Raw genomic sequence first — 25,031 nt, forward strand, 5'->3', positions numbered from 1 at the left:
TTTGAACTTTCAGACAGGTGTCTAACTGGCAGAGTTATATTCCCGTAGACTTTTTTTGGTCTGTTCCTTGCGCTCGGAACAGGACAGAGTGCATCGTCCTTGGGCCAGGCGGGCTCTCATCCTCCAGAACCGTGCTCGGCCCCGAGCGGACCGCTCAGTGGCGGCCTCCGCCCCAGCGGCTCCAACTTAACTGTCCCCATCTCACCTTCTCTTCAGGTGCAGAACTTAGCCACTGTGAACAAAGCGGAAACCAGTCACTGTTCACCAATCAGCTAAGCTCTGCACCTCGTCAGAGAGGTCGTCGGCTGGGCATAATGAGAGGGCCGGTGAGCGTCTTCCGCGGCTGGTGGCTTCTTCCGCTTCCTGAGAGGAGCTAGGAGACGCATCTGTCCCCCGCACTGCAGAGAGAGGGTAACTATGGCTTCTGGAGGAGCAGCCAGGGTCGTGGCTGCGTGGTAATCCCTGGCAATGTGATTTTAATCTTAAGTCACAAATCAGCATGCCAGGAACCCAAGCAGCCAGAGCACTCGGGGCAGCGCCGCTGCCCACATCGCACGCCGCGGGTTCCTCGGACACAGGGCGATGACACCGCCTCCAGGCCTGCTAGGCTACCCAGCGAGCTCTCTTTCTGTCATTTATGTGGGGCCCTAGGGGTACAATTTTAAAATCAGAGGTCTCACGGATGACCACCCAGATGCCAGTGTGGTGACAGGAGAGGAAATGAGAAGTGCCCTGACCTGGCTTGCTCTGTCTCCCTCCTTCACCCCTCGGGGCACAGAACCTACGGCGTCTGGGACGTCTGTGGGGACCCCTCTCGGGGTGGGAGGGGGCAGCCCATCGCTGTCCTTCACTGGGCAGGCGGGCGTGCACCTGACCCTGCGCTCATCCAGAAGGGACCAGGGACAGACAGGTGGTGAGGAGAAGAGCAGACTGGGGACCAGGGCTACTCTTTTGCCTGCTCGGGGCAAAAAATTCACAAGGAAGCACCACCAGAGTTGGGTGGCCCACGGTGGTTTCTCCACAACTTGGAACCCAGGGGACATCAAAGACACAGCCTGCCGCACTGTAGAAACACAAACTCCCTGGGAAATTAGACATCTAAAGAGAAATACGATTTATACTGATCACTGCATGAGGTTGGCAACAAGATAACTGTGCAACTGCTCAAATTTTTTTTTTTTTGCAATTGGCCTGGCTTTGAACAGGATCTGAAGCTGCCCGAGGGGAGCTCTGGGAAAGCCCACACACAGCTGTTCCACTATAAGATGTACAATTGTGGCAAATATTTCCACTCTTTCCTTTTTCTGGCCAACATGTTTCCTTGACTCTTCTGGAAGAACAGCATCATACGTCAGAAAACCTTTCTCTCTTCAGTGATTAGCATTCTTTCAGGTATAGACGACGGTTAAACATTTCATACATAAATGCTTTTGATAAGAGCAAAACATTGCAAGCAAACTAAATGTCCAACAGGTTATGAATAACAATATGAAATATTAAATACCCATTAAAATTACAGAGATTCTATGACACAAAAAATGCTTGAAATGTGATGTCAAGTTAAAAAAAAGGACACGAAATTAGACATACCCTAGAATGTCATGTGAAACCTTGAAGAAAAATGGAAAGGCAGAGAAGTGAAAATGCATTATTAGAGAAAAAAAATACACTCATAACCCCTCAGTTCTACTTACAAAACTTTATGTACTCGTTGCTAAATTATGTTTAAAGTGCAGAAATCCACAGTTAAAAACTGTTAGGATGTAATCTAACAGGTCAATTCCAAGCATATTATTATTATTACTGACTACTTATTAATAGAGGAGGCAGTTTAAATAATTTAGAATCCTTGCTCCAATCTGCTCCAACACCAAGGAAGCTGCCCGCCTGAAGACCCATGGTGGCAAGGAGTGTGTGGCCCTGAGGCGGGAGGACACCCTGCCAGGATTGCTGGCCAGGCGGGGACAAGTGGACAGCGCATCCCCCATCAGCCCTCACCTTGAAGACGGGGTCACGCTTCCATGGGGCTCTCCCGTTCACGTCTAACCTACCCGAAATGCTCTCCCTTGAACTCTGTTCCCACGAACAGAAAAATCTGAAGTGGCCAAAATAGCGCTCAGAAGGGCATTCTGCCGGGGGGCATGGCACGGCCTGGGCCTTCCCACTGCTCGCTGCTCGGCCAGACACGGTGCCACCTGCCCCCGGCCAGGAGCACGCGACCGCTGCTGCCGGGGCTCCTGGCTCGCCGTGCGGCTTACTGACTTATTTGGCTCCTAAGAGGAATCTCGGTCAGAGCCGAGCAACTGAGAAAGGAAAGAAAGAGAATCACCTCTTTAAAATAACATCTCGGCCACCACCTCGGCTGAGGATCTATCCATCTGCTCCTTGCTCAGCTCGAAGCACTTGCGGGCCAGTTGCTGCTGCCGGGCGTCCTCGTTCACCATCAGCTCCCCGTAGAGGTAGATGCCCATGGCCTGTGGGGGCACAGAGGCCAGAGAGCTTAGGAAAAAGAAATCGCATGTCCCCGCGCACTTGTGTGCGCTGTCTGTGCTCGTTCCACACAGACTTGCTGGGCTAGACGTCACCAAGACCCTACGAAAGCTGGACAATTGAGCAGCCGTACTCTAGGAACCTGCAGCTTGCAGTGCCCTTCTCTTTCCTCATATTCACAGAAACCCCAAGAAATACTGGGCTATCGGTTCCGTCAGAGACGCTGGTGGGTGAAGCAATGACAGAGCGAGCATTACCCTAGTGATGGCTGACGGGAATGCTCCGGACAAGGATGGGGACAGGGACAGGGTCAGGGAGGTTCCCATGAGCTCCCCTGTGGAAAGCCCTGCAGCTGAAAGGAGCCCCCAGGGTGAGTACCGAGTGCATGTCACAGACACAGGCCTTCTTCCCAGGGATGTGTGTCTCAGCACTGCTGGGAACGAAGACCACCCTGTCACCCAGCAGCCAAGGCCGCCCTGGAAAAGATGCCTGTGGCTCCAGCCCAGCCTGCCCGCTTTCCCTCAACCGGCCCCACCATGGGGGCAAACACTGGCTCTTCTGTTTCGAAAACAATGCTGCAAAGACTCACATCTGCAGTTCCCCTACAGCTTTAAAAACAGCCAGTTATGTTCTGGAAGACCAAAAGATCCCTTTGGTTCCGCCTTCGCTCTTGTTCTGAGCTTAGTTATGTGACAGATGACGGTCTGCTGGAGCAAATTAAAAGGAGGATCTCAAAGCCAGCGCAAAAGAAAACTTTGGTGGCTAGGGGTTCAAAAAGACTTTCCTGAAAAAAGCTGATGGTGAAGCCTCATTTTGGCAAAGACTGCTGTTCCAAATATGCTGTAGTTACTTCTGGTTTTCAGAACAGACCTTAAGTGGCTCTTACATCTCCTCCTCACACGCCCCTCCACGTCTCCAAACACCTCTTGCCTCACTGTGCAAATGTGACATTTCTCCTGGGACAAAGTCATGTATTTTTCTTTGTGGGAAGAACGAGCCCTTGCTTGCTGGCTGCCCCCTATACTCAGGCCCTCTCAAAAGTCCCTTTGTTTGCCCCGCCCCCACTCTCCGCCCCAACTGAAACGTGGCTCCCCTCTGTCAGCCCACAGTGCTCGGCAGAGAGCTCACTCAGAGGCACACGCTGGTCATGCCAACAGGGGTGAGCTGCAGCCAACTTCCTGCAGCCGACAGAAGCCATGGCACATGCACCGCCATGGACAGCCGCGCTGGGGGCCACGTGGCTGGGTGTTGACCCCCACATACTTGGGCCCAGCAGAGGCGGCAAGGACAACCTCTTCAGGCCAGTGCGCATATGCACACACTTCCTGCAGCCTCTGTGTAAGGTGATCACTTGCCCTGGTGAACAGTGAGCAAAGTTCTCGCAGGAAGGAAAGCCAGCACAAGGGTCCGCCTGGCGTGGCAGGGACAGACCAGACCGTTCTAGTCAGCCAGGGCTCTCCCAGTCTAATCTTCACATGTACTCTCAGTCAGGGCCACAGGAGACACAGAGACACACCCTAGCATCACTAAGCCATGATCCTGACCTAATGCAGCTGAGGCTGGAAGATGCAGGGAGGCACATGCTTCATTGGCTCGTGGCAATAGACCACGGCCACGGCCAACCAAGGCAGCTTCTGAGAGAGGTGATGTCATGGCATACCAAGAGAGAGTCTGGAAAATACCAGCTCTGAAGTGTGACAGGAAAGCTCCTAGCAACTCTTTAAAACCCTTGGAGAATGTTTAACTATTTGCTATGGAAGAGATGTCGACAACGTGGGTCCTTGTGTTAAGTGCACTGCATAGACCAGGTGATAGCATTTAAAGAATCCCTGTCCGCTGAAAAATGAAACTTACCTGATCCTCTTGAAGGAACCTTTCCACATGTCCATACGCTTTTTTGTATTTGTGCTTAACGACAAGTTCACACCATCGATGGCGAACCTTCAGAAAACAGAGAAAGTTATCATTGAGCAGCATTCCTTGGCTTAACATGTGTAATGACACAGAGCTTCCCTGTTAGAAAAAGTTACTCTCTGAAATATACTGACATTGTTGAGACTTTCAGATTTCATGGAGTGTCATCTCTTATATGAAGAAAGGAACAACATTCCTCATGAGGAGGGCAAATGGTCAATTTTAGGGGAAGACTGTGCATATTTCAGTGTTTTTTGATGTTTCTCAACACAATTTTGCAAGAAAATAACATGTAAAACAAAACAGGGAAAGGAAACACACATCCCCGGCCAGCCAGGCAGGCGCTCCGCCCTGCAGTGATGCGCTGTCACATGAAGGTTTTCTTTATAAGCTGCCACTACTTAATTTCCTGGAATAGCCGATTTTGTTCAGTGCTCTTGATTATAACAATAAACACAGTTAAAGGAGGAAAACACTGTTCTCCCCCTTCCAGAGAGGCAAAGCGCACCTACCGAGGAGCTGGAGGTGTCTGCCCACGGCAAAAGGAAGGCGCCGAGCACCGATGATGGTGCGAGCGCTGCAGGTCTGCACAACCTGCTACAGAGAGACAAGGCAAAGGCTGGGTACCCTTGAGAAGAGATACTTGGCTAAAGCTTAACCAGCAGGAATTTGCCGGGAAACCAACCCCCACAAACCCCAGAGACAATCTGGAAGTTTGCGGTGCAGCACTGGCTGCCTCTGCCGATGAGACGCCTTCTCTTGCCCCCACACTCCCACCTCTAGGCACTTCGGGCACATTCTTTACATGGAGAGTCTACCCAAATTTGGTTTCAGAATCCGGGGCCAGGCCATTTTCAACAGCATCAAAGCCCTCTCGGTTATACCCGGTCAGGAGGCCACCATTTCCTATTTTATTATTCGTTCCGCCTCGGCCATACATGGAAGTGATGACGTGCATTTAAAAAAGCCTCCATCGCTCTTTGTTTTTATTGCCTTTGAAAGACGGAGACCCTTTACAGTGATCCATTTGTGGCAACAGTAAAATGTAAACAATTTCAACATTTTGGCTGGGGGCCCCTGTGAATTATATCATTACCCACTGTCGCTCCTTTCATCTACTATAAATAGATTTACACACAACCAATTCGGAATGAACTAAAGCAACGTCCTTTGGAAAGAATCCTCCCTCTAGGCAACATGCACTCGGAGACACGCGGGGATTGTGGCAGTGGTGCCCTTTGCTTACCGGCAGCTGGGCCCTTTGAACTTCTAAGGACAGGATGCCAACAAACTTTACATCCACGAAGGAATTTCAGAGGCACACGGAAGGGAGCACAAAGAGCCTTGGATGCCCCAACACAAGAGAAGAAGGTTGGGCTAGACAAGTCTGGGAAATCTTTCCACCTCCAACAAAAGGTTCTTTCCAAGACTGCCAATGGAAATTAACACCCTACAAGGGAAAGGGGAGCTCCTAAGATACTCTTAGCAGAAGAGCAAGGGAACAATCAGAGCTCAGACACTGCATCAACCAGAGACAGCCATCAGGGCCACCAGACCCTGTGCTCGGGATGGAGAACCCAAGGCTGAAGGCTGGGCAGAGCCACAAGAGCCCCCTGATGCCTCTATTTCTTGTTTTTCTCCCAGCTCATGGGAATCTAGCTATACCAGATGCCACCAGTCAGCCCCACCCTTGTACTGAAGGATGTACCGTGAGCTCTGTGAGCCTGGGGGAACGGCCACCTGCTCTGGGACCTCAGGAAGAGGCCTCACTTCCCACAACTGCACACGGGACAGCGGTACCGGCTTTCAGCAGAGTCAAATAGAACTGTCAGCTTCACAGTGTTCTAATGACTTAGGTCTGTGTGACCCTGATCACACTAAGCCTTTGACAATGACAGGTTTTTTTAGTCACTCTACAAACTTGGGGACATTCTATCTTTTAGACCTGTGAAAATGGAGGTCTTACTGGCCTCCCATTTTCTCTCCCTGTGCTCCCCTTCATCGTATTTACAAAAGTCAGAAATAACAAAGCATAAATTAGGGTCTATTTCCTAGTAGGATAAGGGCCCCCTTGGGGGGGGCTTGTGTGCAAAATGCAGGGTTGGTCCTGCCATGACTGGAAGAAGATCCAGGAGCTGGGCTTGAGTGAAAGAGGCTCTTTCACAACCGACATGAAGTCAGCTTTTCCACTTCTCTGTTCAATAGTTTATTGTCATGATTAATAAGAGATCTAGTCTTCTGACCCCTGCAAGCTAACATGGCATCCAGGAAACACAGACCAATCCCTCGCCCCACCCCACGAAGAGCTGAAAAAACAACAAGCCTTTTCACTACAAAAGAATTAAACCTATTTCAAAATTTCAATGATAGGATGTTTAAAAGACATCACGGAGATGCTGTGTGAGACTGAAGTGCCCAAGAGATATCTCTTGCCCAGAGTTTTTAACTCCTCTTCATATGTCTTGGAAAAACAAAGAAAATCCTTATCTTTTTTATTCCCTCAACTGTGTAGAACCCTCGATTCACAGGGCCACTTGTCACCACCTGGCATGGGTGTCTTCCCGAGAAGCTGGCGGCAATGTGACATGCATCCCGATTTCTTGCAGCCATATGTCCACAGTGGGCACTGATGGAATATCTTTCTCCAGACCACCGAGAAACTTAAAAAAAAAAAAAAGAAAAAAAAAAATTGCCTGACAGAGGTCACCACATCCCTGTATCAAGTTCCTTCCTTTCTGCTGATAACAGATGAATGCGACATTCTCGGTGCTGCTGAGCCCGAACCAGAGAATTCAGAAGCAAAGGCAGGTCTCTGAGAAGACAGCTGTCTGTTCTGTAGATCTGCTCTTCTTTACTTTTTTTTCCTTGTTTTTTATTTTATTTAAATGATTTTTATTTTTTCCATGAGAGTCGATTTACAGTGTTCTGTCCATGTCCGCTCTACAGCAAAGTGACCCCATCACACGTACACATATACACTCTTTTTCTCACATTATGCTCCATCATGCTCCATCACAAGGGACTAGATACAGTTCCCAGCGCTCTACGGCAGGACCTCATTACCTATACCTTCTAATTAGTTGATTATGATGGAGGTGGTGGGTCACCTTGTCTTTCAGCTTCCCCAGGGAGAAGTAAACAGGGACAGCGTGCACATCTATGGGGCACCAGGACCCAGGAGGCCTGCCTGAGCCTCTCTCACTTCTTGACTCTGCTTAGGTGTCAACGTTTCATACGTGTCTACATATGCCAAGACAGCTCAACATTTGCACTTTAAATATTCACATTTTCGAGTTCCCATAGTGGCTCAGTGGTTAACGAATCTGACAAGCATCCATGACGATGCAGGTTTGATCCCTGGCCTTGCTCAGTGGGTTAAGGATCCAGTGATGACATGAGCTGTGGTGTAGGTCACTGACACAGCTCTGATCCCACGTTGCTATGGCTGGCAGCGGCAGCTCCGATTGCTACCCCTAGCTTGGGAACCTCCATATGCCACGGGTACGGCCTTAAAAAGATAAAAGATAAAAGACAAAAAAAAAAAAAAAAAAAAAAAAAAGAAAAAAAAGAAAAAAGAAAAAAAGAAAAATGGAAAAAACCTAAATATTCACATTTTATTTTACTGCCCTTATGTCTCAAGAGAGAAAAAAAAATTAATGACTTTTCACCTGTGACTCAGATTCCTAAAATCACTCCAAATTCATGCAAGGAATCACCTGAAAGCCTCGAGCCAGCAAACACCTTAGCCTTGAATTCCAGCAATGCAGTCAGGCCTCAGAAAGGTAAGGGCCAAGGGCGAGGGAGGTCCAGCCAAGCTGACCGGCTTCTGGCTGGCTCCTCCCATTTCTACCAGTGCTAGAAAAACAGCACTGCCTTGAAGGGTCTGTAGTATTCCCACACCACGTCTCAGATTCAGAGACAAGTCCCATGACCCAGTGGGCACCTCTGCGACATAACCATGATCTTAATTTGGACATGCTGGGGCTCCCTCTCATTTAACTGTTCCCGCCTGTAAACAGGAAAGAAAAATTACTAAAAGACAACCTCCCAGGCCCTCCACCCAAACCCTCAACCTCTTTCAACCTGAGAATTTTAATGCATCCAGAACCAGCTCCTATTAAACTCAAGAAGAGGGGTTGGCAAGGTCCAGAGCCAGACACAGGGAGCACTTGTAGCTTCTTGGCCCATTTGCCACATCACAAGAGCAGCCTAGATAATATGTAAATGAGTGGGCATGCGCATGGCTCTCTTCAGATCAAATGTTATTTACAGAAACAAGCAGTGGGCTTGACTGGCCTGGCTAGTGTGCTGACCCCTGATCTGCAACAGAAATCCACGACTTAGGCTTCTGAACGACGTGCTGGTAACCGTTGAACCCCCTCCCCCAAATCCACCAGCATGATGCAGAGAACGCAGAGCTGGGAGGCCCTTGTGAGCTGGCTCAGGCCAGCTTCAGCCTAACCTGCCCAGAAATCTATGGTGTTCTTTTCCTTTCTCTGTGGACTGAACTCCTAGGAAACCTGCTCTGACATCACAGAGCACCTCTCGGTTACCGGCCAGCACAAGTGCCAGGTGCCACACGTGGGTGCAGGATCTGGCGCCGAGCAACTATGAACTTTAGGAAAAAGAAGCCGCTCCACGAGCTCACCCCCAATCTCCCTGGCTGAGGCTTTCCTGTGCAAATCACTACACATCCCAGATCCTGTGTTCACTTTATAATTCTCACTGCTCTTTTAGGTTTTTTTTTTTTTTTTTTAAACTTCAACTTTAGTGTGTTTTCCATAAAGCTACTTCAAAGAAACACCAATTCTTATATGGGAATGCTCCCCCATAGCCTGCTTATTATCTACTGGACTAATTTTCTAAAGTGGTTTTCCAAGTTTCCTTAAACACAACTAGTCTTATAAAAAAAATGTCATCTGGAACCCCAGTATATATAAAGACAGATTATGGAAAAAAATATGAGTTCTTCAAGTAATTTAAACCAGTTTGGCAGAAAGCATCTATTCTCCTTTGGGGCGGGGCGGGGGGGGGGGCTTGGGTTTCTCAGAGATGGAGTTTGAAAACCATGTCTTACAGAAGAACTCTCGTGCCTCAAGAGTAAATGGAGTCAGAGACTGAGCAGACACTGCTTAGGGCAAGACAAAACAGCTTAGTTCTAACTCCTAAACTTGACTCTGGCAGCCACTGTGCCATCAACAAAGTACATGAGACAGCCAAGGTCACAGGAAGGAAATCACCTGTGTTGCTTCTGTCACTTGAAGCCTGGAGCCAGGGTGTCTCATTCAATGCTGTGCTTGATAAAGCACCTGTGGCTTCTGTAAATAGCTGTGCTTTATTTTTGAATGTTTAAACATTATTATTATTATTTTGTCTTTTTAGGGCTGCACCCGCAGCATATGGAGGTTCCCAGACTAGGGGTCAAATCGGAGCTGTAGCCGCCAGCCTACACCACAGCCACAGCAGCGTGGGATCCAAGCCATATCTGCAACCTACGCCACAGTTCATGGCAATGCCAGATCCTTAACCCACTGAAGTGAGGCCAGGGATCAAACCTCCAACTTTGTGGTTACTGGTTGGATTTGTTTCCACTAGCCACAACGGGAACGCCTGTGCGTTATTTTTCAGTGTTTTAAAATTATAAACAGGTAACTTGACACATATAAAGAGCCAATGAACCACATATAAAGAGCCAATGAGATTCTAGCCATTCAACCAAATTCATTTCTGATCTTTACAATAACAGCAACCAACATGGAATATATTGTTTTGTGTTTTTCCTCATTCTCTCCATTTGCCACTGCTGGATTTACCGGCTAAAATGTGGCCCACTTACTTTCCCTGAGTGAGGACTGGGGGGGGGGGGGGGTTTCCCTCCTGCTAGTGGACTACAGCTCCATCCGTCTCTCGACCTTCTGATGATGCCAGAGAGTCAATCGCAAGTGTGTCCCAAAAAGTCCACTTTGGGGCTCAGAATTCCTCAACCCTGCCTGCTCCCCCGAGGGTCACTCTCCTAGAGCTGTGTCTTACATCCTCTCCAGCTCAGTGCTCTCTGAAACTGCTGTTTCTTTTCTTTTTTCGTCTTTTTTAGGGCCACACCTGCAGGAATATGGAAGTTTCCAGGCTAGGGGTCAATTAGGAGCTGTAGCCACCAGCCTACACCACAGCCACAGCAATGAGGGATCTGAGCCACGTCTGTGACCTAAACCACAGCTCACGGCAACACTGGATTCTTTACCCACTGAGTGAGGCCAGGGATTGAACCTGCATCCTCGTGGATGGTAGTCAGATTTGTTTCTGCTGAGCCACTATGGGAACTCCCTGAAACTACTGTTTCTTTTTTCTTTTTGTCTTTTTTTTTTTGCCTTTTCTGGGACTGCTCCCACGGCATATGGAGGTTCCCAGGCTAGGGGTCGAATTGGAGCTGTAGCCACCAGCCTACGCCACAGCGACAGCAACACCAGATCCGAACCGCGTCTGTGACCTACACCACAGCTCACGGCAATGCCAGATCCTTAACCCACTGAGCAAGGCCAGGGATCGAACCCACAACCTCATGGTTCCTAGTTGGATTCGTTAACCACTGAGCCACGACGGGAACTCCGGAAACTACTGTTTCTTGATTTGCGTGCCTATGTCTTTACATAGAGCAAAATGCAAGCTTGGTGAAAGCCAGAGCCTGGGTGCCTCTAGGCTATCTCCAGGCCCTGTCTCAATGCCTGGCACATAAATATGGGCTTGGGAAATGTTTCTGAATGAATGTACCACTTTAAAAACTCAGAATGCTTTTCAGCGACTTTGAAATTACAATGCACAGTTGGAAGCTGTAAAATGCTTTGAAGAATGCCACCCATCCTATTTATGACAGGAAGCACTCCTCTTTTTTAGTCCTTTTGATTTCAAAAATTTACTATTGAAAGGGGGAAAAAAAATCTGTCCAGGGAGCATAATCTGGGAAGCCCATTAGGCCTCACTTTGAGTTTCCATTTTGTATCTGTAAACAGAAAGACCAAGGCTCAGGGCTTTTGTGAGTTAATAAGTCTAGCGCTGCAATAAACAAAACTACTTCTCCAATTTGTGTCCTTAAATTAGATTTCACTTCGCTTTCAAGTGGGTTTACTGCTGGTGAGGGAACCTGCCTGGCAGCCTAGGTGTGGGAAGGCCTCCCCAAAGCCACTCCAGGACAGACAGCTTTTCCAGCAAGTATTTCATGTAGGAGCACCTATAATGGTTCAGGGTGTCTCATTTGGTCATTCTCATGGCGAAAGACAAGGGCACAAGCTGGTGTAGGGTTGTCACATAAAGATTTCCAACACTTGGAGTTCCCTCTGTGGCACGAGATCGACAGCATCTTAGGAGCACTGGGTCGCAGGTTCGATTCCCAGCACCGGCACAGTGGGTTAAGGATCCAGCATTGCTGCAGCTGTGGCGCAGGTGGAAACTGTGGCTCAGATTGATCCCTGGCCCGGAAACTTCGTATGTTGCGGGGCAGCCAAAAATGAAAAAGAAAAAAAAGAAAAAAAAAAAAAAATAAGATCTCCAACACTTGTACTCTGATTTTCACACTTCTTTTCTTCCTCACCTTACAAGCTCCTTCATCTTCAAGGGCTGCAATCTTAACTTTTTTTTTTTTTTTTAAACTAAAGGGAATGAAAAGTTACTTTATGTGCTGGCACGAAGCCAGGCTAGTAAAATCCCTGTGCCCTGAGTTAAGACCACAGACGGCACAGGCGGCAGAGGCTCTCAGCTCTTTTGCGAGGGCTCTTTCTAACCTCGCTGGAGGCAGTCCCTAAAGCGCTCAGTTCTGTGTTAACCAGTTAGATTCAGTTATAACAGGTTTTCCCAGTTACAACTAGGGCTGTGGCAACGTGCACAACAGAGTTAGTCCGAAATTGCTATCAGGATCATCACACTTGACACACACGTGGAGGGTGACGGTGGGGATCAAAGGTGATGACAGATGCCAGGAGCTGCGTGTTCTCTCCGGTAAATTCCAGCCTACCTTCCTTCTCCTCTGTATAGACTATTTCATTTAGTGACATTAATACTATCAAAGACGGCTGGCTCCAAAACGGAGACCTCAGGAGCCGCTGTTGAGTCCACCCTGAAGTACCAGACAGCGAGCCTTCTTTTCCTATCAAAATGCACACTAAATGGCAAAAAAAAAAAAAAAAAAAAAAAAATCCAACACGGAATTCTAGAATTAGGAAACGACACGCTCCACCTCCTTTCTTCCTTTCATTAACATGACACATAGCCTTTGCTGAAAACAGGACTTCCACTGTTGGCGGCGAAGTGACCACGGGTGTCTTCCTCTGAGAACCTCTGAAGGGACATCTGGGCCTTCTCGCCATTTTCTCAGGGGCAGGTTCAACCAACTGCAGAGGGTCTCACGAGGTCTGCCAAAAAGTTCGCTCTCTCCACAAGGGGTGCCAAGTGATGGCCTTAGTGATCCCATCACCTTATCGTGGCAGATACCAGTCACGGCTCCTCCAGAACACCTGGGGATCTGGCACCCATTCTCCAGACAAGTACTGGGTGTTAAGGATGAGATGGTGAATAAAACAGACAAGACCGCCCTCTGAGAGCTTATAGTTCTGAGGAAAGTCTAAGAAAAATCCAGCCAACTGGCAAGAGCGGACTCATGTTAGTGACCAACAGGATGCAAGAGGGCAGAGGGAGTGGCCCAGGGATGTGGTCAGGAGACTCCTGAAGAGGGGGCCACTCAAACTGAGCACCCAAGGAGGAAAAGACACCGCTTTCTGAACAGGGCACCCTAGGCACAGTCAATTTCTGGCCCAATCACACGTTCCGTGAAAAAAATTCCACCCTCCCTTCCTCGTTATCTTCTTAATGGTTATTTCTTCCAATACCCTCCCTATGGGAGCTAGAGATATGGACTTTAAAAATTAAACTCCAAGTCTTAAATATAAGAACTAAAACTATAAAACTCTTAGAAGAAGACATAGGCATAAATCTAGACCTTTTATACTAGGCACTGGTTTCATAGATTTGAAGACCAAAAAGCATAAGCAAAAAAAGAAAATATAAATGACTTAGATATCTTCAAAATTAAAACATCTGTGCTTCAAAGGGCACTCATAAAAAAGTGAAAAGACAACCCAAGAGAATGAGAGGATGTTTTTGCGAATCACATACCTGCTAAGGGGTTTGTATCTAAAAAACATAAAGAACCATTACAGGAGTTCCCGTCTTGGTGCAGCGGAAACGAACTCAACTAGGAACTGTGAGGTTGCGGGTTCGATCCCTGGCCTTGTTCAATGGGTTAAGGATCCAGCGTTGCCGTGAGCTGTGGTGTAGGTTGCAGACGTGGCTTGGATCTGGTGTTGCTGTGCCTGTGACATAGGCCGGTGGCTACAGCTCCGATTCAACCCCTAGCCTGGGAACCTCCATATGCCACAGGTACAGCCCTAGAAAAGCCCAAAAAAAAAAAGAAAGAAAAGAAAAAAGGAATCATTATAACCCAATAATAAAGAGACAAACCAGCTTAAAAATGAACAAAAGATCTGACTAGGCATTTCTCTAAAGACATACAAATAGCCAATAAACACATGAAAAGATGCTTGACATAATTAGTTATTAGGGAAATGAAAAATCAAAACCATAATGAGAATTCTCCTCACACCCAGTAGGGACGGCTAAAATAAAAGACAGACAATGACAAGTGTTGACAAGGATGAAAAAACACTGGTACCCTCAAACACTGCTGGGGAGGACGTAAAATGGTGCTTTGGAAAACAGTCTGGCAGCTCCTCAAAAGGTTAAACAGACTTACCATATAATCCAGCAATTCCACTCCTCAGGTAGACCCCAAAAAAGTGAAAACATAATGTCCACACAAAACCTTATACCCAAATGTTCATAGCAGCATTACAAACAGCCAAAAACCCAAATGTCTAACAACTGATAAATGGTTTAGGCAGCTGTGGTTTACCTATACCAGCAAAAACATTTGGTGATAAAAAGGAATAAAGTGCTGATACAGGCAAAACATGGATGATTCCTGAAAACAGTATGTTTGCTAAGTGAAAAGCAGCCAGTCCCAAAAGGTGTATGTGGTTCCATTTATATAAAATTCCAGGAGTTCCTGTTGTGGCGCAGAAGAAACGAGTCCAACTAGGAACCATGAGGTTGTGGGTTTGATCCCTGGACTCGCTCAGTGGGTTAAGGATCCGGTATTGCTGAGCTGTGGTGTAGGTCTCAGATGCGGCTCGGATCTGGCATTGCTGTGGCTGTGGTGTAGGCCAGCAGCTGTAGCTCCAATTGGATCCCTAGCCTGGGAACCTCCATATGCCACAGATGAGGCCCTGAAGAGACAAAACGAACAAACAGAAAACAAAAATAAAAGTCCAGAAATGGCAAATCTATAGACACAGAAAGATTAGTGTGGTTGCCAAGGACTGGGGGTGAGGTGGGGAGGGGGGATTGGGATGACAGCTAAAGTGGACAGGGTTTCTTTGGGAGCTGATGAACATGTTATAAAACTGACTGTGGTGATGGCTGCACAGCCCTGTCGATATGCCAGAAACCACTGAGCTGCACACTTTAAAAAGGGTGAATTATATGGTATACGAATTACTTCTCAAAAAAGTTGCTATTAAAAACAACCCAAGATGTTCCTATTGTGGCTCAGAGGATTAAGAACCAGACATAGTGTCGGTAAGGATGCTGGTTCGATCCCCAGCCTCACTCAGTGGGTTAAGGATCCGGAGTTCCCGTGAGCTGTGTGCAGGCAGGCAGCTGAAGCTCTGATTAGACCCTTAGCCTGGGAACTTCCATATGCCACAGATGTGGCCCTTAAAAACAAACAGACAAAAACAAAAAACCCCAAGAGTCAAGCTGGGGAAGGCTTTTCCAGCTAAAGGTACTTACTACTCTAGGCAATCAATTCCCGAGGAAACTACCTGCTGTGCTGACAGTGGAGCCAAAAGGACAGGCCTGGCTCTGGGCTGCTGGCTGCCAGCTAGCTGCTCTCCCCATGCCTGTGGATTTTCTATGTTCAGCCTAGGCTCTGCTTCTACCCACAAATGGGCACAATCAGTTGGTATATGGAACACAGTCCCATGTGGTTCAAGGCTGCAGCAAAGCAATGTGCAGGAGCAGCTTTAAAAATCATTTAGTGCCACCCCATAAAATTTAGCTGATCTTTAAATTTCATTCCCCAACAGACACACAAAATACCATCATTTGCACATAAATGGGGGGTCCTTTTTCCTTTCTCAAAACGATCTGAATTCAATACAGTTGTTTTCTCTTTGCTATCAAGGACCAGCAGAGAGCCTGGCCCAGAGGAGGCATAAGCTGCCAGGCGGTCATGTAGGGTCTGTGGGGCACTGCCCCCTCCCTGCTGGCCACTGGTGCTGTGGGAGCTCCCACAGGCTGCAGGGAAAAGCTCATTCTACCTGCAGCCTCCACCTTCCACAGCTTGAGGGCCAAAGTGAACTCTCAAATCCTGGTGCACCATGGAACTAGAGAGCAAAGGTGCACAGGAAAGGCACAGGAGGGAAGAAAAGTGAGCTGGGAAGATATTTTGGCAAAAGTAGGCCCTGTAGTTTAGGGCACTTAAGGTATGCTTCACATGGGAATATGACTTGGTTTATAATTCGGAAAGAAAAGGGTCGTGCTTGCTGTGTGTTTGGGAGTGTGGATTTCAGTACAGAAAGCCAATACAAAGATATATAACCTACTGACCGAGGGATAAAGAACCTATAAAAACCCACATGCTGATTTCACTTAACATTAACGACAAAAGGAACAGGAGATGCAGCTGAGTTTGGGAAAGAAGAGCATCAGGGCAATGTTATTTATCACCCAGAAAATGTGTACATCTCTGCAATCTTTCTGAGAAAAATCTGTACAGATAGGGGTGGGGAGGTACACAAATATGCAGACAATAAGAGTAGATAATGTCCCTTAAATCTTAAAATATCTATACAATAGGACCTGCCGCTATACCCAGTGGAAGAAGCAACGGCAAAGAATGACCAAGAACTCTTCCGATAAAGTCTGGTTGAACTTGTAGCTACAAGTCTGCCTTTAAATGCTCTTCTCTTCTTCATTTACAGAGAAATTCTAAATGTTATGACCGATGATAACTGCTCATTTTAAAGGTCTCTTTAAGAAAAATCAGGAGTTCCCGTCGTGGCGCAGTGGTTAACGAATCCGACTAGGAACCATGAGGTTGCGGGTTCCGTCCCTGCCCTTGCTCAGTGGGTTAACGATCCCACGTTGCCGTGAGCTGTGGTGTAGGTTGCAGACGCGGCTCGGATCCCGAGTTGCTGTGGCTCTGGTGTAGGCCAGCGGCTACAGCTCTGATTCGACCCCTAGCCTGGGAACCTCCATATGCCGTGGGAGAGGCCCAAGAAATAGCAAAAAGACAAAAAAAAAAAAAAAAAAAAAAAAAGAATTATACAAGAGCTTTATTTTTTCCCACATCATAAAAGGCACATGGTTTAAAAATACTCCTATGTCTAAAGCAACGGAAGGAAAATCACCCCAGTCTCTTTTATCATCCATACCCCCGGCCAGCTTTCCAAACCCTACAAATTACAATGCTGCGTCAAAAGGACAGCTGCGCCCTCGCCAGCACGGTTTTGGCTTTTTAGAAGATGGAGATTGAGTTACGCTTTTTATAGGTCATAGCCTAGAGTTCAGATCCATTAGCCTTTGACCTCTTGATCTGCCACCTGAGCTTGACCATGTCAAGGGGCCCATGAGCCAGATGCCATATCCCTGGGAAGAAACTGTGACAAACAGCCCCATGCAGGATATGGCAGGTGTCACCCTGCCTCTCTAGAAACTCCTGTTCCACCCGGCCCCTCGCACCTCACCCTGGAAAACCACTTTGCTAATTGCCACACACCATTCAAGCCCTCCACGACCCACCGACCGCCTCTTTTTTTAATGTTCAATTGGAAAACCTGCCTCCTGGGGGCTTTGTTCCACGAGGGTGCCTCCCCGGCACTGCTGGGTAGTGACCTGGGCAGCCTGGGGGGTGGGGGGTTGGGAGGATGCAGGCCCCTAGGGCAACCTCTAAAAGGGAAGAAAGACAGGAAAAGGCGCCCATGGTGGGGGGGAGGGGGCTGGGGCGGCACCTGCGCTTGAGCCCCAGTGTCCTTGCACAGCCCTGCGGTCATGCTGGGGCCGTGGCGCCAGCCCGGCAGGCCGCCCTCATGCACCACCGTGATTACGGGGCCTGACGTCAACAAGGCCGGTGTCTGCCTTTGTGCTACTTAGATTCTGCATCGGGATCGGGCTGGACCAAAGGGGAAGGAGGTACCGAGTTCACCACACAGAGCATTTTACTCAGTGTAAACTGCTGAGCGTCCTGAAGTGGCAACAGAGCCCAGAGAGAGTCCCTCTGACCTCTCCTCGAAACTCCTCTGGGAGGAGAACAAAACAGAAGTGCCCTCTCTTGTAGTCAGAATACGACGCAAAAGCGACTGGGAGAGAAAAGGGGACCTGGGCCTGCCTGACCCCCAACACCCTGCAAAAGACTGACAGTCCCCGTGACCAGGAGTTTCAGCAGGAAAAGCACTGGGTAGAATCACAGCTACTGATCAGTCTTAGGCTGTAAACATATGAAACCTGACTAAACCTTTATTCTTGGCCCTTTGAATGCCTCTCCAGAAGTCTGTCCATCGTGAAATAGTCGCAGTTCACAGAAACTACCCTTCGGGTCTAAAGGAAATTCCGAAATGAGCATCAGAGCCGTCAGACTGCTGTGTTCCCATGACTGCACCTTCTACCTGTGGACTTCAAATAAATGCTATGCTGCTATTTTTCTTTTCCAACAAACCCTGAGTTCTCTTACTGACAATGTATTCAAATCCATGCCCTCCCTGAAATGTGTAAAAAACCCACCAGGGAAGGCAGCCAGTTTACAAGGTTTTCAAGGGCTCTTCCACCTGAAGCAGAGGAAAATCAGTCAGGAGGGGAAAGGCCTGCAAGGTTGGATGTTTTTCCATTTGCAGTCAACCTTGAAAGTGTCCTTTTCAGAGCAGAATGCAGCCAGATGCTGGCGTGGCTTCTCTGTGTACTACTGGTAAAACAGGTTTGTCCTTGCTTACCAACCCGCTTCCTGAGATTTACTTGCTACTGCTACTTGAGTTTGCAATTCCTTCTTTTTCTTCCATGTGAAGCATTTTGTTTTCACCTCACTCAAGGTGACATTCTTTGGCACCTTGGGAAAATACAGCTGGCTCACGGTGGCCCCAGAGGTAGTTAACTATGTTCTAGCCATTCCACTCTGGGTTCTAACCACTCTGGGTTCAGAGACTTTTTTAGATGAGACGAAAAAGTTGCCTTTTGTGGTCAATTGCTGCTTTAGAGCACTGGTTCTTAACCTGGATGACTCTATCTCCCAGGAGACGTTTAGCGATGTCTGCAGGCATTTTCAGTTGCCAAAACTGGGGTAAGGAAGCAGGGAGAGGATGCTTTTGGCATCTCATGGAAAAAGGCCTGGGATGCAATATATCCTACAATGCACAGGGAGCTCCCGCCCCAAAGAATTATCTGCTCCTATGTCCAAAATGCCAGGTTGAGATAACTTGATTTAAAGCACCATCCCCCCCCCCCCAAAAAAAAACTCTGCCAAGCCCCCAGATCAAGAATTCTGTGACCAGATGCCCAAGTGCTCTTAACACTACTTTCTTCTCTTTCTCTCTGCTGAGAGCCAGCAGTCCAGTCCAGGCCACTGCCATGCAGACAAGGAAAATGGGGTTCCTGAAGGTACGTGACTTTTAAGTGGCCACCAGCCATTTGGGGACCTGGGACCAAGTTCAGCTTGTTGCTAGGTCAATGACTCAGCCAGTACCAGGAAGAGTGGTAGCCGTGAGCAGAGACTGGGTGCCAGGGGAAGACAGATGCAGCACCCACTCTTTCGACCCCAAACTCACCTAAGGGGTCTCTTCCTTTCAACCAACACATCTTCCCCCAATACTGGGAGGGGATGACCTGGTGCTGATGGTGGCCTCTCCCTGAAAATTAATCTTCTGGCTCAACCTACCAACTGAGACATCAGAGCAGAGCATGGCACCACGGGGACTTTTCTGACTAACACGCACCACTCCCATCTAAGCCAGATGAGGCGGTGAGTTCCTGTTTGTTTCTGGATTTTCTGAACATTCATCTGAGGCGTCCCAGTTTCGAAATGTTCCACCGGAGTCTGTGGAAATAAGGTTGCTTCAAGGTCAGGCATGGGGCTCTTGAGGAAGAAAGGTCACAGGGCCAAGTTGCACAGAAGCCTCACCCCAGTACCATGGGAGAGCTATTTTTACAGCTTAAGAGACTTGCTGAAACTCATTTTTAAAAGGGTTTCAGAAAACAGCTTCTGTTCCAAGAATCAGTTGTCCAATATTTAAAAACCTTTATGGCTCTCTATTTGAACCGATCTGCTCAGAAACTACAGACGATGCATTTCTATGAACTAAGTTTCCTTCAGGCCATTTTCTCACCTGGGAGAGCAGCCCAGGATATGGCTGGAGGTTTGACTCCAGAGGTGGCACACGGTTGACTCCTGTAGTTAAGTGTTGGTTTCTAGGCTAAGGAATGCAAATATTCCTTCTCCAGCGACCTTCTTTTCAGACAAGAGTGCCACCCAAGAGGCAAGGCACAAAATGGCCTGAGAGGACACGTGTTACTGTGCCCGGCTTAGGATATTTGCGCTCACGCATTTTTCCTTTAAGATTCTGAACACACGGGGCAGACCTGTGTATTCCCACCACCCACAAGGCAGGCACATCAGCAACTCTGTGCCCCTGACATGCCAACAGCTGGTCACCATCACCATCAAGCTGGTCATCATGCTCAGAAATCCTGACCAACAGAACAGACATCCCGGGAACACAACTGATACACAAAAGCAACACAACTAATACAAATGTGGAGCAACACAGAAAGAATCAAATAAAATAAAAGAATGAAAGAATTAAAATAAACCTCCCAGGGGGCCAGTGTCAGTTCCCCCACCACCACCACTGAGAAGGAAGATGGGAGGGGACAGGGGCAGGGGGGAGGTGATGGCAAAGACGCTAAAATGACTACTGAACAGAAAGAAGGATCGGGGGCCACCCTAGCGCAGGCTTCTTGCACCACGGAGGCTCCCAGTACTTTCCAGAACATGCCGTTTTGCCAATAAGCGATGCGCTGGGCAATGAGGGGCTTAGACGAGCTAGGGAAGGGGTGGCCTCGCCCTCTCGAAAAGTGACTTCACATCTGTGCTTTTGGGAAGAGTGAGGGGAGCCTTTCTGTACCTCTTAAGGATGAGGAATAAAGCCCCCATTGCCAGGGGCACTCCCGGCTGCTGCGCACAGACGCCCAATTCAACAGCACAGTCCCGGCGCCTGGGGCAGCACCCTGAACAGGGTGTTGGGGCCTTAACTCGCATTTGCTCCCTGCCAGCAAAATAGCTCCAGGGCCACGTCCCACTGCAACCACTCCACACACAACCTGCCACATGCCAGTATCTTCAGCCATGTTTCAAATGACTACTATTTATTCCACATTAGCAAGCTCTGATAACAACTGAAAGGGACGATCCTGCTATGTTTGGTCAAGAAGCAGCACCCAGAACAGAGTCAGAATCCTCATTTTTCCACCAAATAACAATTCTTTCTCCCATGAAATGTTCTGTCACTTAAAATAAAGGCAGATGGCTAGTCAACAAAATTCCTGCTAATCAGTGTCACAATAAATCACATTTAACTAATAAAGTTTCTAGAAAACACCCTGGTTGGTCAAAATCCTGTTGCTTTTCTGGTTCTGAGTGACATTTCAAGGCAACCTCACAGTGAGCTAAGCTGTCAGTGTAACTGACCACATGCCGGGGCCCCAGAGGGCCTGGGAAGGGGCAAGGCAGTGGCACATGGTCAGGCCTCAGGGCCTCCCCTGATCTGGGCCCTGTGCCCCCCTGACCTCAACCCGAGGTCCCAAAGTAGGGGTCAACCAGCTCCAGAGGGGGCAGGCCAAACGGGCCCACAGCTAGTAGGAGTGGGGTGGACGTCTTAGAATAGTTTTAAAAAGGAACAGCACCAAGAAGAATTATCTTGAGATGTGATAATTATATGAAATTCAAGTTTCAGGGACCATAAACACCTTTACTGAAACAAGGCACGTCTGTTCGTGTACATGCTGTCACGGCAGCTTTGGAGCCACAGCAGCAGAGGGGACTAGTTAGTTGTGGCAGAAACTGTACGGCCTAAGCTATCAAAATCTGCTCCTTTACAGAAAAACTTGGCTGACCCCCCTATGCCATGTTCAGACTCCTGTACCTGCTGTCACCTCCGTATGGAAACCAGCCCTGACCCTTGGCTTTACATGGCCAACTCATTCCTGTCCTTAGGTGCTGGCTCGAATGTCACATTCTCTTTGTGGCCTTTCCTGCACTCTACCTGGAGACACCCAGCCCATGTCACCAGTACTCTCCTTTGCTGCTCTTTATCTGAGGCTGTCCTGTTCATTTACGTATGAGCTGTCTTTCCAAAATACAAACTTCCTGAGGTTGACCCTCGCCACTGCTGCATCCCTGGTGCCTGGCAGAGTTAAGCATCCGTGAACCGCACGAATGCTGGGCACGCTAGCCACTCAAACCGAGCAGAGCTTTCCTCAGGCCTCAGTCTCTCATCACCAAAGAACCACATCTGAAGAGACTGCCCAGGCTTTGGGCATCGTGGTATATTTTGTGAGATTGAAAAACAAGCAACCAAAATAAAACTTGTTGTATTTCTCAAAGGTTTAAGAAGTTATATATAACAAGCAAGTTGAGCTGTAAGTTAAGAACAGGATGTGCTTTATGTTTATGCCAAGAGGAAGGGGTGGGGGCGGGGGAAACAGGGTCTCCCACCTCCCGGCTTCTGGACGAGGAGGGACAGGTGCCCGGCACCTGCTTTGATCCTCCCGCCTCCGTCTGTCCACTGCCTGCCCGTCACTGAGGCCTGGCATTTCAGTGGTATTCAGCTCTGATTAAAGCATAACCTCATGCCTATAAATAGAGCCCTCCTTTAAACACTAATTAAAAATAACAGGCTGGCATTTGGAAACTCCTATAAACAAAAATATAAAGAGCTGAAGTAAACAGTAACAGTTGCACATTTCATCTATGCTCAGATGGGTTAAAAAAAAAAACTACATATGTCTTCTCTCTCTTTTTTACATTAAATCCTAAATTTTACGTTAAGGGCTTAAAAATGTATAACAATGTCCATCTTACCATCTTTTAACCTAACAACAAGCCGGCTTTTCTCGATGTACTCCCTTTTAACAATGGCAAGATTAATCTGAATAATATTTAACCCACGGAGTCTAAAGTATCATTTTGACAAGGCGATCAACAAGAAAAAATTACTGGGGTATTTTGCTTCCTCTTTCTATCCTCTGGGTTCAATATCCACCATGCATTTCATAGCATCTCTCAATGTGAAGCAGCCACATACCAAGTGCTCAACGGCCACATGTGCCTGACGGCTGCCATCATGAACTGCACAGTTTTTACATATTCAGTAATTCTCTAAACACAAATCCAACTTACCTGCGTTTTAGGAGTTCTATATAAAACAGCTTTTCTGACTGCGTGCTTAAGTCTTTACTTCAGATGACTAAATACACTGCATAGTATTTTCCAGGTTTAAAAAACCCTGCAACTCGTCTTAGGATTCACACTGCATTCTTCACCATAAGCTAAAAGATATTAAGGACCACGTCAAATTGCTTTCCCATAAGCATCCAATTTTGCTTTTCAAACCACGGCTGTTAGCTTTAGTTTTCATTTCCTTTCCACATGGCTCCTTTCCTGTCCTAACTGAATGCTACCAAGAAGCACTGGCACATCTGAGCCAAGTTTCCTTAAGCGTGCAACAGGACGGCACCACCATCGTGCATAAGACGACCCGCCTGAGTTCACAATTCAAAAACACTCAATTCAACCCGCCTATGCATACCTTGAAGAGGCGTCTGTCCACCTTGGTGATTTAAGAAGAAAGAGGGGGAAAAACTCAGGACCTCATGCCCTGGCAATGACCGGGATCAGAGGCCCCCCACTGGAGCAAGCACCCCCAGAGAAGCAGTTCACCCTATGCCTCAAGTACGGCTCTTCACTGGTAAGCACACAGCACGGGTGTGGTTAATGGAAGAGCAGTTCCAACAGGTGGGGACTCAAGGGGACCATCATTCTTCACCCACGGGGAGGGCCCACAATTTAAGTCGAGGGCGTTCCTTGTTACCTCTGCATCCTGCTCCGGGAGGTGGTATGTCCGCTCAAGGCGTTGCAGGGTTCGAGGGTTCAAGGTCGTCTGCTCTAAGAGATGCTCCAGAAGCAAGAGCAGCTGGTCTGGAAGAAGCTGAGGGCAAAAACGAACAGCCCGTGAAGATGCCGTGCAGCTTTTGAGAAATTACACCCAAACGTTCAGACCGAAGACAGCGAATCAAGGGTAACTTGGGCACTTCCAGCAGCTGTCTGAAACACAGGAAGGCTGCTGACTTGACTCTGGTAAAACCTCAAGGTTTATTTATCTACTTATTTTTGTCTTTTTAGGCCCGAACCCATGGCACATGGAGGTTCCCAAGCCAAGGGTCGAATTGGAGCTGCAGCTGCAGGCCTACACCACAGGCTCCAAGCCAGGTCTGTGACCTAAACCACAGCTCAAGGCCTACGCCACAGGATCCTTAACCCACTGAACGAGGCCAGGGACCAAACCTGAACCTCATGGATACCAGTCAGATTCATTTCCGCTGAGCTACGACGGGAACTCCAAAACCTCAAGGTTTACAGTGTATCCCCAAAGACTCTGCTTTCTGGGGCCTCATTAAGCCCTATTTTCCATGTCATTTCTATATTTAAGAGCAGATCAAAACTGTGTTTACCTTTTTAGGGTGTACACCGTATGTTTTTCTAAGGTGTACAATGTGATGATTTAATGTACATATACACATGGTGAATGATAAAAACTGCGCCTATTTTAACAAAACATTATCATAGTTTTATTAGATCTTTTTATTTACGGCATGCATATGACAGAAAGTGTCATTTAGCCTAGACAAATACTCAAGAAACCACGTAACCTTAGGTAAACACATGGTAGTTTAGCAGAAACATGAAGCAACTTTCAGATTTCCTTCTTTACCATATAAATCTTGAAAATATATACCAAAAACTAAAGAGCATGTAATGGAACTAGAACCATGTCTCCCTCCATTATAAAAACTGTAAGTTCATTACATTATTCCATTAAAAAAAAGTTGTATATGTATATGATTATATGTGCGTGTATGTATTATTTTATACACACACATACACCACACACACACACACACACACACACACACACACACAAGATCACTCATATTCCTGAGTTTTCATACTGGATAAGTAAAAATGGTGTTCTAGTTAAGGGCAGAGAGGAAATAGTTTTTACGTGGTTCAAAAATGAACTCATCTGTGAACAAACAATACTTATGAAATCCAAGAACTTAAAATATCTGTCCTTTTCACTACTGTACCACAGTGCCTAGATCAGCCTCTAGCACAGAACTGCATTCAAACTGTTGACAGAATGGGGGAAAAATCAATTTAAGATAGATCTTGTAGGAACTGAAAAATGTTTATTCTGAAA

The 25,031-nt window shown here is 47.5% G+C and overlaps 1 protein-coding gene and 2 non-coding genes across 41 annotated transcripts in view; all 3 read right to left on the reverse strand.

Annotated features, from left to right (window-relative positions):
• The window catches only part of AOPEP (aminopeptidase O (putative)), a 396,587-nt gene that overhangs the window by 1,610 nt on the left and 369,946 nt on the right, over positions 1 to 25,031 (reverse strand). For 14 of the 39 annotated variants that reach the window (XR_014817672.1, XR_014817669.1, XR_014817663.1 and 11 more), the window contains 4 exons: positions 23,643 to 23,759; positions 6,949 to 7,064; positions 4,345 to 4,431; positions 2,330 to 2,474 (listed from right to left, as the gene is read on the reverse strand). Coding sequence is in view for 23 of the 39 variants with exons in the window: in XM_084979726.1 (XP_084835852.1) it covers positions 2,444 to 2,474; positions 4,345 to 4,431; positions 6,949 to 7,064; positions 23,643 to 23,759 (351 nt within the window). In the remaining 16 variants the exon portion in view is untranslated. Of the gene's footprint in view, positions 1 to 1,299; positions 2,475 to 4,344; positions 4,432 to 4,916; positions 5,002 to 5,650; positions 5,855 to 6,948; positions 7,065 to 23,642; positions 23,760 to 25,031 lie in introns of those variants that run through there. The other 25 variants (XM_084979736.1, XM_084979728.1, XM_084979721.1 and 22 more) reach the window with 7 other exon arrangements.
• Positions 211 to 290, reverse strand: MIR27B (microRNA mir-27b). The gene has a single exon (NR_038536.1). It is a non-coding gene; the product is annotated as a microRNA mir-27b (primary transcript).
• On the reverse strand, positions 445 to 524 carry MIR23B (microRNA mir-23b). Its single transcript, NR_038539.1, has one exon. It is a non-coding gene; the product is annotated as a microRNA mir-23b (primary transcript).

This window comes from Sus scrofa, chromosome 10, assembly GCF_054392235.1.
Source record: "Sus scrofa isolate SSC_HxYL_T2T_F1_AM1 chromosome 10, Sscrofa_HxYL_maternal_Yorkshire_Landrace_v2.0, whole genome shotgun sequence".
In the NCBI taxonomy this organism is placed as follows: domain Eukaryota; kingdom Metazoa; phylum Chordata; class Mammalia; order Artiodactyla; family Suidae; genus Sus; species Sus scrofa.